General features: G+C 40.1%; 1 protein-coding gene across 1 annotated transcript in view; it reads right to left on the bottom strand.

Annotated features, from left to right (window-relative positions):
* The window catches only part of LOC133775458 (zinc finger protein 585A-like), a 38,782-nt gene that overhangs the window by 13,474 nt on the left and 10,251 nt on the right, over nucleotides 1-15,057 (bottom strand). Inside the window, exon 3 of the mRNA XM_062213791.1 lies at nucleotides 14,680-14,756. Coding sequence (XP_062069775.1) covers nucleotides 14,680-14,756 — 77 coding nt within the window. The remainder of the gene's footprint in view (nucleotides 1-14,679; nucleotides 14,757-15,057) is intronic.

Here is a 15,057-nt window from a genome sequence, read left to right as displayed (position 1 = left end):
CTGATTCAATTCCAGTTTCCTGTGAAAGCATACCCTGAAGAACACAATCTGGGATCAAGTTGGTGGGAGCTTTAGAGACATGTTGGAGACTGGGGATATATTTATTTTTCTAAATAAAATTACTTATTTGAAAGAGAGAGAGAGAGAGAGAGAGAGAGAGAGAGAGAGAGAGAATCTCCCCTATCCCCAAGTCTTCCAACCTGAAGTTACTACAAATGTGATCTGTTCTGTAGATATGCTTATTGTGGACATGATATATAATGGAAGATGGGATCTATGTGTTATCTTACCAAAGAGCCTCCATCATTCAGAAAGGACAAGCCCCTACCTCTCAGCCACACTCACCCAGAACATATTGCTGGCAACAGGTAACTGGAGAGAGAACAAATGAGGATGGATTGCCCCCCAGTTGGCAGCTGACAGGAGAGGGGTCCTGGTGTTTCCATTTCACTGTGTCAGGACAGGGGAGAAGAAAGTGGACCTGTGTTTAGAGAGCACCAAGTCTCTTATTCTTATTGAATCTTAAATTTTCTGTGGTATTTCTTTGCTTTTTATACATCTTTGGGACATTATTAGCTTCTTGTCTAGATTTTAAGTAATTCTCATAAATTTTACTAACATGTGTCCCTACTGTTACTCACTGGCATGCCTAAATTCTATGAATCATTCAATTTTAATACTTACATGCTTAGCTAATTATTAATTATGCTTGTAATTGCAAAATACTAATGACAAATTAGCTAAAGACAATCAAATGTCAGTCTTAAAACTGATTCATGTTATTATTTAGTTGTTTTGGAAACTATGAAGATGTTGACTACATGTATCATTAAAATGTAATTTTTAAAAATCCTGTAATAGGCAACCCCATGTTCACTAAACTGGTAAAAGCCAATGCATGTGTTAAAAAACATACATAGTGATAAATTTAGAAAGGCTGTTAAGTACTATGAGTTGCTGTCAAAGAGCTGAAAAACCTACAATGACTAACTATGTCATTAATTTAGTATATAATGTTGAGAAAATCAAAAGTATTTGTTAAAATTTCTGCTACATGCACTAGATTTATGATTTCCAGAATGTATCTTTCCAATGTGTACTGTAGTCCTGTGCAAGATTTTAGTACCAGAAATTATAAAATGTGAAAGACTTTCTCTTTCATTTTTTAAAGATTTATTTATTTATTTGAGAGGCAGAGTTACAGATACAGAGATGAAGAGAGAGAACAGAGGTCTTCTACCCACTGATTCACTCCCCAAATGGCCACAACAGTTGGAGGTGGGCTGATCTGACCCAGGAGCTGGGAGGTTCCTCTGGGCTCCCACATGGATGCAGGAGCCCAGACACTTGAGCCATATTCCAATTCTTTACCAGACCATTAGCAAAGAGCTGGATCAGAAGTGCAATTGTAGGGACGTGAACCAGTGCCCATATGTGACACCAGTGCTACAGGTGGAGGCTTAACTTAGGTCACAGCATTGGCATAGGAAAAGGTTTTAGGAAGACATCCTTCATGTAGACTAGTAATAATGTAAGATAAGATTTAGGTTTTATTTCCCATACATCATTATTTATTCTTTAGCAACTATAAACACTGAATATAATATATATGTATATATTATGGAACTGTAGATTTTGTTTTCATTCCTTCTAATTTGCTTTGTAATGTCTGCTAATAAGACAATCTTATGGATTATTGTATTGATGCTACCTGTACACAGCCATCAGGCATTTCCTCTGTAGTATGTGTTCATGTATACAAGTTTTTCTGTGTTTGTATAGGTACATGCATGTACAGCTTTTCATGAGATAGTATTGAAAGTAATACTGTGAGAAAGCCTAACATGAATTTCAAATTCTCTGTCCCCTCCAGAGATGGCTGTCTATGATGCAAAACATAGGGCCCTTTTATGGTCATGGACTGAAATGTGCCTCCCTAAAAACTCATACCTTGAAGTGTTAACAACTAATGCAACTCTAAGAGAAAGTGCTTTAAAACAAATCAAGTGATATCTTATGTGTGAGGCCCATCAGGAGAATAGCATATGGAAAAATCAAGCCTCTTATGATTTTGATCTTACATTTGCAAACTCCACAGCACTGAGAAGTAAATTTTCATGATTTAAATCATATCCTCTGTGGTATTTTATTAGTAAATCAATACATCCTCATTGCTTCCACCATGTCCTGCAGTCACATAGAAGGTTTAATGATCAGAAAAATGTAGAAACTAAAAACTACAACTTCAAATGGCCAAAACATCTAGAAACCCAAGAAAGAAATCAGATAAGCAACTATTATCCTTCTGAAAGACCCAGAAAAAAACAAGAATGAGACAAATCCAAGGGCAGTAGAGAAAAGTGAATAATTATTACAGCAGAAGTAAATAAGGAAGATTCTTAAGCATATTAAAACTGATAAAACTGGGCGGAGCCAAGATGGCGGATAGTGAGGACGTGCGCCATTAGTCTGCGAAAATAAAGTTTCATAAAAGTGGAATTACTGTAGCCTTAGGAAAAGACTCAAGAAAAAAACTACAGAGGAGACGCGTCCGGATCGAGTGGACGGGACACAGAGGATCTACTGAGAGCCCACTGCGTGGAAACCCAACCGCGGGAACCGAGCCACAGAGTCTTGCCGGCGCGGGAACCAGGGGTAAGACAAAAGCCTCAGAAACTCTCCTCCTCCCGCCTCCGTCTGCAGCTCTGCCGCGGCGGCGGCGGCGGCAGCGGCGGCGGCGTCCCGAACGCCTCTCTCCTCAGTCCCAGTTCCGGAGAGCGTGCGCGGGCACTGCAGCGGCAGCGGCGGCGGCGGCCTGAGCGCCTCTCTCCACGGTCCCAGCCCCGGGGAGCGTGCGCGGGCACTGCGGCGGCGGCGGCGGCGGCGGCGGCGGAGGCGTCCTGAGCGCCTCTCTCCACGGTCCCAGCCCCGGGGAGCGTGCGCGGGCACTGCGGCGGCGGCGGCGGCTGCGGCGGCGGCCTGAGCGCCTCTCTCCACGGTCCCAGCCCCGGGGAGCGTGCGCGGGCACTGCGGCGGCGGCGGCAGCGGCGGCGGCGGCCTGAGCGCCTCTCTCCACGGTCCCAGCCCCGGGGAGCGTGCGCGGGCACTGCAGCGGCGGCGGCGGCGGGGGCGTACCGAGCGCCTCTCTCCACCGTCCCAGCCCCGGGGAGCGCGCGCAGGTACTACAGCGGCGGTGGCGACAGCGGTGGCGGCAGCGATCCTGTGGCCCGGCTGGCCCTAGGCGACAGCGCCTAAAGAGGAAGATCACGGGAGAAGCCCCAGGTGGTGCCTTGGATCACCAGCTGAGACAAGGCTTCAGGAAAAGATTCAAGGAAAAAACTGCAGAAGAAACGCTTCCAGATAACCAACTGCGGGAGACGACCCGCAAAATCTACCCAGCGCGCTTTTACACAGCCTTAAACCTCAAGAAACAAGCATAGCTCTCTGGCCACACCCATCACAGCCCCGAAGGCTCCAACAAAGCAGACAGCTCACTTAGAGGCATAGTATAACGAGAGAAAAAAAAAAACAAAAAACAAAAACAAAAACACCACAAATTATCTCTAACATGCCAAGCAAGAAACATAGAAGCGGAGGTACCAAGAACAAGGAAGGCACTATGACGCCCCCAAATGAACAAGACACCCCAATCCAAGATTATGAAGATGAAGAGATAGAGGAACTGCAAGAAGCAGATTTCAAAAAATTGATAAGAACATTAAGAAGTTCTCAAAAACAAATTCTTGAACTACAGAAATCCTTAATGGACAAGATAGAAAATCTCTCCCGTGAAAATGAAACATTAAGGAGGAATCAAAATGAAATGAAAAAACTAATGGAACAGGAATTCTCGATAGTGACAAAAAACCACAATGAAATGAAGAACACAATGGATCAAATGGCAAACACATTAGAGAGCCTTAAAAACAGAATGGGTGAAGCAGAAGAGAGAATATCGGAATTAGAAGACAGAGAACAGGAAAGGAAACAGTCAAATCAAAGAAAAGAAGAAGAAATCAGAAATCTAAAAAATACTGTCAGGAATCTACAGGATACTATTAAAAAAACCAACATTCGGGTTCTAGGAGTTCCTGAAGGCATGGAAAGGGAGAAAGGATTAGAAGGCCTTTTTAGTGAGATACTAGCAGAAAATTTCCCAGATTTGGAGAAGGACAGAGACATCCTAGTACAGGAAGCTCAGAGAACCCCTAATAAACATGATCAAAAGGGATCATCACCACGACACGTCGTAATCAAACTCACCACAGTGAAACATAAAGAAAAGATCCTAAAATGTGCAAGAGAGAAACGCCAGATTACTCTCAGAGGATCTCCAATTAGACTTACAGCTGATTTCTCATCAGAAACCCTACAAGCCAGGAGAGAATGGCGAGATATAGCCCAGGTACTAAGAGAGAAAAACTGCCAGCCCAGAATATTATATCCTGCAAAGCTCTCATTTGTGAATGAAGGTGAAATTAAGACCTTTCACAGCAAACAGAAATTGAAAGAATTTGTCGCCACTCGTCCAGCCCTGCAAAAGATGCTTAAAGATGTGTTACATACAGAAACACAGAAACACGGTCACCAATATGAAAGAAGGTAAAGGAAGGAAACCTCACAGCAAAAGATCACAGGAATCTGAAACCAGATATTAGAAAATATCTTTGGCAAATGGCAGGGCAAAGTTACTCCTTCTCAATAGTCACATTGAATGTTAATGGCTTGAACTGTCCAGTTAAAAGACACCGATTGGCTGATTGGGTCAAGGAACAAAACCCATCCTTTTGCTGCCTACAAGAAACCCATCTATCCAACAACGATCCATACAACCTGAGAGTGAAGGGCTGGAAAAAGATATACCATGCCAATAGAAATGAAAAGAGAGCGGGCGTAGCCATCTTAATATCAGACAACATAAACTTTACCACAAAAACTGTTAGGAGAGACAAAGAGGGGCACTATATAATGATTAAGGGATCCATTCAACAGGAAGATATAACGATTATCAACGTATATGCACCTAATTACAGGGCACCAGCTTATTTAAAAGACTTGTTAAGGGACTTAAAGGGAGACTTAGACCCCAATACAATAATACTGGGGGACTTCAATACTCCACTCTCAGAGATAGACAGATCAACAGGACAGAGGATCAACAAGGAGACAGTAGATTTAAATGACACTATAGCCCAAATGGATCTAACAGATATCTACAGAACATTTCATCCTACATCTAAGGACTTTACATTCTTCTCAGCAGTACATGGAACCCTCTCTAGGATTGACCACATACTAGGCCATAAAGCAAGTCTCAGCAAATTCAAAAGAATTAGAATCGTACCATGCAGCTTCTCAGACCACAAAGGAATGAAATTGGAAATTGGCAACTCAGGAATCCCTAGAGCACGTGCAAACACATGGAGGTTGAACAACATGCTCCTGAATGAACAATGGGTCATAGAAGAAATTAAAAGAGAAATCAAAAATTTTCTGGAAGTAAATGAGGATAACAGCACAACATACCAAAACCTATGGGATACAACAAAAGCAGTGTTAAGAGGAAAGTTTATATCAATAGGTGCCTACATCAAGAAATTGGAAAGGCACCAAATAGATGAGCTTTCAAGTCATCTCAAGGATCTAGAAAATCTGCAGCAAACCAAACCCAAACCCAGTAGGAGAAGAGAAATAATTAAAATCAGAGAAGAAATCAACAGGATTGAATCCAAAAAAACATTACAAAAAATCAGCCAAACGAGGAGCTGGTTTTTTGAAAAAATAAACAAAATTGACACTCCATTGGCCCAACTAACTAAAAAAAGAAGAGAAAAGACCCAAATCAATAGGATCAGAGATGAAATGGGAAACATAACAACAGACGCCACAGAAATAAAAAGAATCATCAGAAATTACTACAAGGACCTGTATGCCAGCAAACAGGGAAATCTATCAGAAATGGAAAGATTCTTGGACACATACAACCTCCCTAAATTGAGCCAGGAAGACATAGAAAACCTAAACAGACCAATAACTGACACAGAAATTGAAGCAGTAATAAAGGCCCTCCCAACAAAGAAAAGCCCAGGACCAGATGGATTCACTGCTGAGTTCTACCAGACATTTAGAGAAGAACTAACTCCAATTCTCCTCAAACTATTCAGAGCAATCGAAAAAGAGGGAATCCTCCCAAATTCTTTCTATGAAGCCACCATCACCTTAATTCCTAAGCCAGAAAGAGACGCAACATTGAAAGAGAATTACAGACCAATATCCCTGATGAACATAGATGCAAAAATCCTCAATAAAATTCTGGCCAATAGAATGCAACAACACATCAGAAAGATCATCCACCCAGACCAAGTGGGATTCATCCCCGGTATGCAGGGATGGTTCAACATTCGCAAAACAATCAACGTAATACACTACATTAACAGACTGCAGAAGAAAAACCATATGATTCTCTCAATAGACGCAGAGAAAGCATTTGATAAAATACAACACCCTTTCATGATGAAAACTCTAAGCAAACTGGGTATGGAAGGAACATTCCTTAATACAATCAAAGCAATATATGAAAAACCCACGGCCAACATCCTATTGAATGGGGAAAAGTTGGAAGCATTTCCACTGAAATCTGGTACCAGACAGGGATGCCCTCTCTCACCACTGCTATTCAATATAGTTCTGGAAGTTTTGGCCAGAGCTATTAGGCAAGAAAAAGAAATTAAAGGGATACAAATCGGGAAGGAAGAACTCAAACTATCCCTCTTTGCAGATGATATGATTCTTTATTTAGGGGACCCAAAGAACTCTACTAAGAGATTGCTGGAACTCATCGAAGAGTTTGGCAAAGTAGCAGGATATAAAATCAATCCACAAAAATCAACAGCCTTTGTATACACAGGCAATGCCACGGCTGAGGAAGAACTTCTAAAATCAATCCCATTCACAATAGCTACAAAAACAATCAAATACCTTGGAATAAACTTAACCAAAGACGTTAAAGATCTCTACGATGAAAACTACAAAACCTTACAGAAAGAAATAGAAGAGGATACCAAAAAATGGAGAAATCTTCCATGCTCATGGATCGGAAGAATCAATATCATCAAAATGTCTATTCTCCCAAAAGCAATTTATACATTCAATGCAATACCCATCAAGATCCCAAAGACCTTCTTCTCAGATCTGGAAAAAATGATGCTGAAATTCATATGGAGACACAGAAGACCTCGAATAGCCAAAGCAATCCTGTACAACAAAAACAAAGCCGGAGGCATCACAATACCTGATTTTAGGACATACTACAGGGCAGTTGTTATCAAAACAGCATGGTACTGGTACAGAAACAGATGGATAGACCAATGGAACAGAATAGAAACACCAGAAATCAATCCAAACATCTACAGCCAACCTATATTTGACCAAAGATCCAAATCTAATCCCTGGAATAAGGACAGCCTATTCAATAAATGGTGCTGGGAAAATTGGATTTCCACATGCAGAAGCTTGAAGCAAGACCCATACCTATCACCTTACACAAAAATTCACTCAACATGGATTAAAGACTTAAATCTACGACCTGAAACCATCAAATTATTAGAGAGCATTGGAGAAACCCTGCAAGATATAGGCACAGGCAAAGACTTCCTGGAAAATACTCCAACAGCACAGGCAGTGAAAACCAAAATTAACTTTTGGGATTGCATCAAATTGAGAAGTTTCTGTACTTCAAAAGAAACAGTCAGGAAAGTGAAGAGGCACCCAACAGAATGGGAAAAAATATTCGCAAACTATACTACAGATAAAGGATTGATAACCAGAATCTACAAAGAAATCAAGAAAATCCACAAAAACAAAAGAAACAACCCTCTTAAGAGATGGGCCAAGGACCTCAATAGACATTTTTCGAAAGAGGAAATCCAAATGGCCAACAGACACATGAAAAAATGTTCAAGATCACTAGCAATCAGAGAAATGCAAATCAAAACCACAATGAGGTTCCATCTCACCCCAGTGAGAATGGCTCACATTCAGAAATCTACCAACAACAGATGCTGGAGAGGATGTGGGGAAAAAGGGACACTAACCCACTGTTGGTGGGAATGCAAACTGGTTAAGCCACTATGGAAGTCTGTCTGGAGATTCCTCAGAAACCTGAACATAACCCTACCATACAACCCAGCCATCCCACTCCTTGGAATTTACCCAAAGGAAATTAATTTGGCTAATAAAAAAGCCATATGCACATTAATGTTTATTGCAGCTCAATTCACAATAGCTAAGACCTGGAACCAACCCAAATGCCCATCAACAGTAGATTGGATATAGAAATTATGGGACATGTACTCCATAGAATACTATGCAGCAGTAAGAAACAACGAAACCCAGTCATTTGCAACAAGATGGAGCAATCTGGAAAACATCATGCTGAGTGAATTAAGCCAGTCCCAAAGAGAAAAATATCATTTGTTTTCCCTGATCGGTGACAACTGAGCGCCAAAGGGGAAACCTGTTAAATGAAATGGACACTATAAGCAACAATGAACTGATCAGCTCCTGTCCTGACTTTAGATGTACAATGCAATATTTTATCCTTTTTAGTATTTGTTGTTATTGTTGTTGTTCTAGTACTATTGGTTGAACTCAGTAATTAACACACAATTATTCTTAGGTGTTTAAATTTAACTGAAAAGAGATCCCTGTTAAATCTAAGAGTGGAAAAAGAGAGGGAGGAGATGAACAATTTGGAACATGCTCAATCGGACTGGCCGCAAATGGTGGAGTTAGAAAAGTGCCAGGGGATTCCAACACAATCCCATCAAGATGGCATGTACCAATGCCATCGCACTAGTCCAAGTGATCAATTTCAGCTCACAATTGATAGCTCTAAGAGTCAAAGAGATCACACAAACAAGACAAGTATCTGCTAATACTAACTGATAGAATCAAAAAGGGAGAGAAAGATCCAACATGGGAAGTGGGATACACAGCAGACTCATAGAATGGAAGATGTCCTAAACAACACTCTGGCCTCAGAATCAGCCCTCAAGGCATTCAGATCTGGCCGAAGAGCCCATGAGAGTATAGCAGGCATGGAAAGCCAAGATATCATGGGAAAAAAAAAAAAAAGACCTGAATGAAAGATCTCTGTGAGTGAGATCCCAGTGGAAAGAACGGGGTCATCAAAGAAGGAGGTGCCCTTCTCCGAAGGGAGGAGAGAGCCTCCACTTTGACTATGACCCTATCGGAATAAGATCAAAGTCAGCGAACTCTAAAGGCTTCCATAGCCCTGGCAACTCATGACTAGAGCCTAGGGAGATTACTGACGCCATGAACAGGAGTGTCAAATTGTTAAGTCAGCAACAGGAGTCACTGTGTACTTACACCCCATGTGGGATCTGTCCCTAATGTGTCGTCTAAAGCCAAGGGATGCTATGACTGGTACTGAAACAGTATTTTTATACTTTGCGTTTCTGTGTGGGCGCAGACTGATGAGGTCTTTGCTAATTATAGACTGAAGTGATCTTCTGTATATAAAGAGAATTGGAAACGAAAAAAAAAAAAAAGGAAAAAAAAAAAAAACAACCTGGTGTTAAAATGGAAATGGCATAGAAAATTAATTAATTTGAAAAAAATTATGTAGGATCTCTGTCTTTAATGTGCTGTACATTGCTATTTAATGCTATAATTAGTAATCCAATGGTAGTTTTTTCACTTGATGTTGCTATATGGGCAAAATGTTGAAATCTTTACCTAATGTATACTAAACTGATCTTCTTTATATAAAGAGAATTGAAAATGAATCTTTACACGAATGGAAGGGGAAAGGGAGCGGGAAAGGGGAGGGTTGCGGGCGGGAGGGAAGTTATGCGAGGGGGGAAGCCATTGTAACCCATAAGCTATACTTTGGAAATTTATATTCATTAAATAAAAGTTTAATAAAAAAAAAAAATTTGAAAAAAAAAAAACTGATAAAACTGAAGAGCTGATTCTTTGAAAAGAAAAAATAATTCTCTAGCTAGACTAACAAAAATAGGAAATGATTCAAATGAATGAAATCAAAGAGAAGAACAGTATCTATTCAAACAGGAAAATAAGAATTCAAATTTATATTTCTGGTTATAGATAATATAGGTCTATTAGGAGAATGGAGAACTGGAACTGATAAATGGATTCATTAAAATTGGCAATACAATATAAAAACAAAATCAGTAGGACTTTTGTACATAACATTGAACTCACTGGGAAAAATTATAAGAATATACTTACAATTGTGACAAGAACATAAAATATCTTACAATAAATTCAACTAAGGATTTGAAAGCCTCCTACAATAAAATCATAAAGCAATGATGAAAGAAATTAAATATATAACAATTGGAAAAATGTCTCATGTTCCAATATTGAAAAAAACTTGTATCATTGAAATTTTTATACTGTCCAATATAATGTTTGCTTTTGATGCAATTATCATCAAAGCATCAATGAAATCCTTCATAGAGGGCTTAGCACTTTGGCACAATGTGTTAAACTACTGCTTGCAATGCCGGTATCCCATATCAGAACAAGTGTTCAAGTCCTGACAGCTGTACTTTTGATTCAGCACCTGTTGATGTGCTTGGAAAAGCAGCAAAAGATGACCCAACTTCCTGGATCCCTGCCAATAATGTGGGAGATCTACGTGGAGTTCCAGACCCAGATTTGACCTGGCTCAATTTTGACCTGGCAATTGTTGCTATTTGGGAAGTGAAATAGCAGATGCAAGAACACTTTTACTATATCTCTCTCTGTCACTTTGCTTTTCAAATAAATAAATCTTTTTAAAAAGAAAATAAATTCTTCACAGAAGTAGAAAAAGCAAACTAAAAATTCATTTGAAACCAGAAAACCCTCAAATGGTCAAAGCAACCTTTAAAAACATAATAAATCTGAAGGAATTACAAGATCTGATTTCAAGACATATTACAGAAACATGAAAGCACTGGCATAAAAACAGACACATAGTTCAGTGTAATAGAATAGACAGCCAAGAAATAAACCCACATTTCCACAGGCAACTCATCTTTAACAAAGGAACCAAAATGCCCTGGAAAAAGAAGAATTTCTTTAGCAAGTAGTAAAAAACCTGATTATCCATATACAGAAGTCTGAATATATCCCCATACCTCTTACATTATATAAAAGTCAACTCATGGTGAGTTAAAAATCTAAATGTAATACCATGAGATTCCAAGATAGGCAGGGAGCGTACTGCTCTAGACTAGGGGAAGAAAGTTTAAGAAAAGTAGAGAGAGTGCAATCTCAGGGAAGAGTTAAGAAGAAAATTACAACAGCTTGTATTGTATCCACAAGCCCAGCAACCAGCTGAGAGGAGGAACCTGAGTCTGCTGGGAGGACTGACAGGGGATTGGCATGCCCTTGTAAGACTGTAAGGTGCCCCAAGACTCCAAGAACATCACAGGCTCCAGGGCTTAGGCTGACTGGGCATTCAAGACAAAACAAAAAAAAAGAAAGAAGGACACAGAGAGAGAGAAACAGAGAGAGAGAGAGAGAGAGAGAGAGAGAGAGAGAGAGAGAGAGAGAGAGAAAGAAAGGAAAGAAGAGGAAGGAAGGAAGAAGGAAAGAAATTAGAAAAAATTAAAAAACAGGATGGAGATTTATGGGATAATAATAAATGACCAAAGATATGGGTCTTAGGAGTTCCTGAAGGTGTGCAAAGACAAAATGGATGACATTTTAGTGAAATAATTATAAAAATTTCCACAATTTGGAGAAAAAAATGTCCAAGTATAGGAAAAACATAGAACTCCTAATAGACATGACCAGAAAAGATGTTCACAACACATTTAGTCAAATTTTACACAATAAAACATAAAGATTCTAAAATGTGCACAAGAGAAACACTAGATGACTTTCAAAAGTGTTTTCAATTAGACTATCAACAGAATTCTCATCTGAATCCCTACAAGGTAGGAAACAATGATGAGATATAGTACAAATCTTAAGACAAAACAAGTGTCAATCCAGAATACTAGATCCTAAATGCTTTCATTTCTGAATGAAGGTGAAAAAGACCTTCCATAACGAGCAGAAATTGAAACAATATGTCACCACACACCCATCCTTAAAAAAAGCCTAAGATGTTCTACACACAGAAACATGGTCATCACTGTGAAAGAATTCCTTCAGATGCTTCCAATTTCTCATTTCTTCTGATCTCTATCTTCAAATTTTTCTTCCTGCTTTTTAGCTCTTTGATCACACTTGGCTTTCTTACCAAACTTCTCTCTGAATGTGGTCCTGCACTTATTTCCTCTATAATTACCCTCTATGCTGCCTTGTTTCACACCTCAAACCCCAGTTTTCCTGCTCACAAACTGCTTGAATAGCCTCCCTGAAGCTCAGCGCAAGTAAACAGAAAATAGGTACTCTTTCCCTGGTCTCCCAACCTGCCATCCTCCTGAATCAACAGAGAATGTTAATCAGGAAACATGGAAATAAGTATCTGGGTCACATTATAAGGAGAAATAAATTCCTACTGGTGTAGCCATGGGGAAAAGTCATCTAGAAGAATTCTGTATTGTCTTTTGTTAAAATAGAATCTGGAGCTGCCACCTGCAGTGCTGGATTCCATATGGGTGCCTACTCCACTTCTAATCCAGTCCTGGCTAATGAGCCTTAGAAAGAAGCAGAGGATGGCTTAGGTGCTTGGGTCCCTATAACCATATGAGAGACCTGGATGTAGCTCCTAGCTCCTGGCACCAGTTTAGGCCTGCCTTGGTCATTGTGGTCATTTGGGGCAGTGAATGAGCAGAGGGAAGATCTCTTTCTGCCTCTTCCTCTGCCTCTCCCTTTCTGTAACTCTGCCTTTCAAATAAACTAATCAACCTTTAAAAAAGAAAAGGAAGTTACAAGTAACTTAAAAAACAATGCAGGGGCCAGTGCTGTGACATGGCAGGTAAAGCTGCCACCTGCAGTGCCGGCATCTCCTGTGGGCACTGGTTGGAGTCACAGCTGCTCCACTTCTGATCCAGCTCTCTGCTATGGCATGGGAAAACAGTGAAAGATGGCCCAAGTTGTTGGGCCCTTGCACCCAAGTGGGAGATCTGGAAGAAGCTACAGGCTGCTGGCTTTGGATCGGTGCAGCTCTGGCCATTGCAGCCAACTGGGGAGTGAATCATCTGATGGAAGACCTCTCTCTCTCTGCCTCTCCTCTCTCTGTCTAACTCTTTCAAATAAATAAATAAATCCTTTTTAAAAAAATGGAATCTTTTTCTATATTCCATACTTGACAATATTCCTATATTTGAGTCAATAGTTCATGATAATTATTCATTATTCCTTCTTTGGAACTGGGACTAATCAAAAATATAGATGAAAGAAAGGAAAAATCGAAACATCTAAAGTACTAGATTGAAAGTAGGAACAAATGGACAGGAAGACTGGAGGTAAGAGGGTTAAGAATAAAAGCCAACTTTTTAAATCCTTATAAACAGAAAGGAAGGAGGAAGAGGGAAAGAGGTAAGGAAGTATGGTTATGTTCTTGGAATTGTATCCATGAAAAATATGGAATCTGTTCTTTTTATATTAATAAAAATAAAACTGTTTAAAAATTAAAAGTTTTTTTTTTTTTTTGTCTTTTATTGTGTCACTACTGTCTCATCCCAGCACTCTAAAAACAGAATCCGAAGGCAGGCATGAGTTGCTGGTTGGGGCACAGTGGAAGGGCCAGTGACAGCCCTATTTCTCTAACAGCAACCTCTGCATCCCAGCTTCAGATCTAGCCAAGGTTTACCAACTGCCCAGAATCAGCTTCATAAAATAAACTAGTTAGGGGGAAGGCTCAGAAAAAAATCAGTGACCTCACTGTCTCCTTGCCGATGATGCATCTTAGGAATTAGCATGCTGCTAAAGAAAGTGAGATTATGGCCAAGCTATGTATAAAGAACACAAGAATGAAAAGTTGGGAGGCATTTTTGTGGTTTATGAGCACTCGCATTGAACTACAGATGGTGGAAGGAGATGGATCCCAGAATGGGAGCTAAAGTAGCCAGCCCAGACAGCAGTGGTCAACCAGCCTTTAAGTTGAGATTTATGAGTATTTGCAAACTGTAAAATGAGTTCTACATACAGTATCAGTAATTTTCCCCCTTAGGACACAAGGAAAAACATTTTTATCCCAATTTGTATCCATTTATTTTTTCATTTCATTTGATAGGCAGGGAGAAGAGAGGGAGAGGAGACACATTTTCATTTGTTGGTACATCCCCAAATGCTTACAACAGCCAGGAACGTACCAGCCTGAAGCCAGGATTCTGGAACTGCATCTAGGCCTGGGTGAGTTCAGCTGATACTGAATTCACACAGTCCTCAGTGATACCTACTTTTATATATATACATCTCAGTATAAAATAACACCCCTTATTGAATGGTTGTGAGATCTCATCACAGATGAGAATAAAACATTATTCCAAAGGCTGATGTGAATCAACAGGTTTCCTACCTAGCTAAGAATCAGCCTGATCACCAAGGAGACCAAGGAAAGAGGCCCAAGCAAAGCCACTTGGGACCTGTGCAGAGTCCATCTCTGGAATGAGCAAGAAGGAAACGCTAGTCATGGGCAGTTCTGGGCCCCTTTGACCCTGGAGTGGGTACACAAACTAGCCAACTCACATTTAGGCTGAGGGAACAGACCAGTAGGCTGGCCAAAGATTGTGTCACCCATTCAGGAATCTGGACACAGGAGTGGCCTAAAAAGAACCATCACAAAGAGATGCACAAAACAGGAGTTAGCCAGAGTGCTAATGGGGTAATAAAGACACAGATTCTAGCCTAAGATAGCAAACAATGCCAACCTTCTCTTCTGTTGTAAAGTTCACTTCCTTTATTTTAAAGGCCTTGGGAAACATATCTGTTGACACTTCATGTGCAAAACACACATGGACTATTCATAATTGGACTATAAATATTAACATTATTTCTCTGAGCAATGACCATCAGGAACTACCTCAAGGAGGGACAATCAAAGGAGATTACTTCAGTCCTATTCAT

The sequence above is a fragment of the Lepus europaeus genome, chromosome 16 (assembly GCF_033115175.1).
Source record: "Lepus europaeus isolate LE1 chromosome 16, mLepTim1.pri, whole genome shotgun sequence".
Classification (NCBI taxonomy): Eukaryota; Metazoa; Chordata; class Mammalia; order Lagomorpha; family Leporidae; genus Lepus; species Lepus europaeus.
This window is presented reverse-complemented; position numbering and strand designations above follow the sequence as displayed.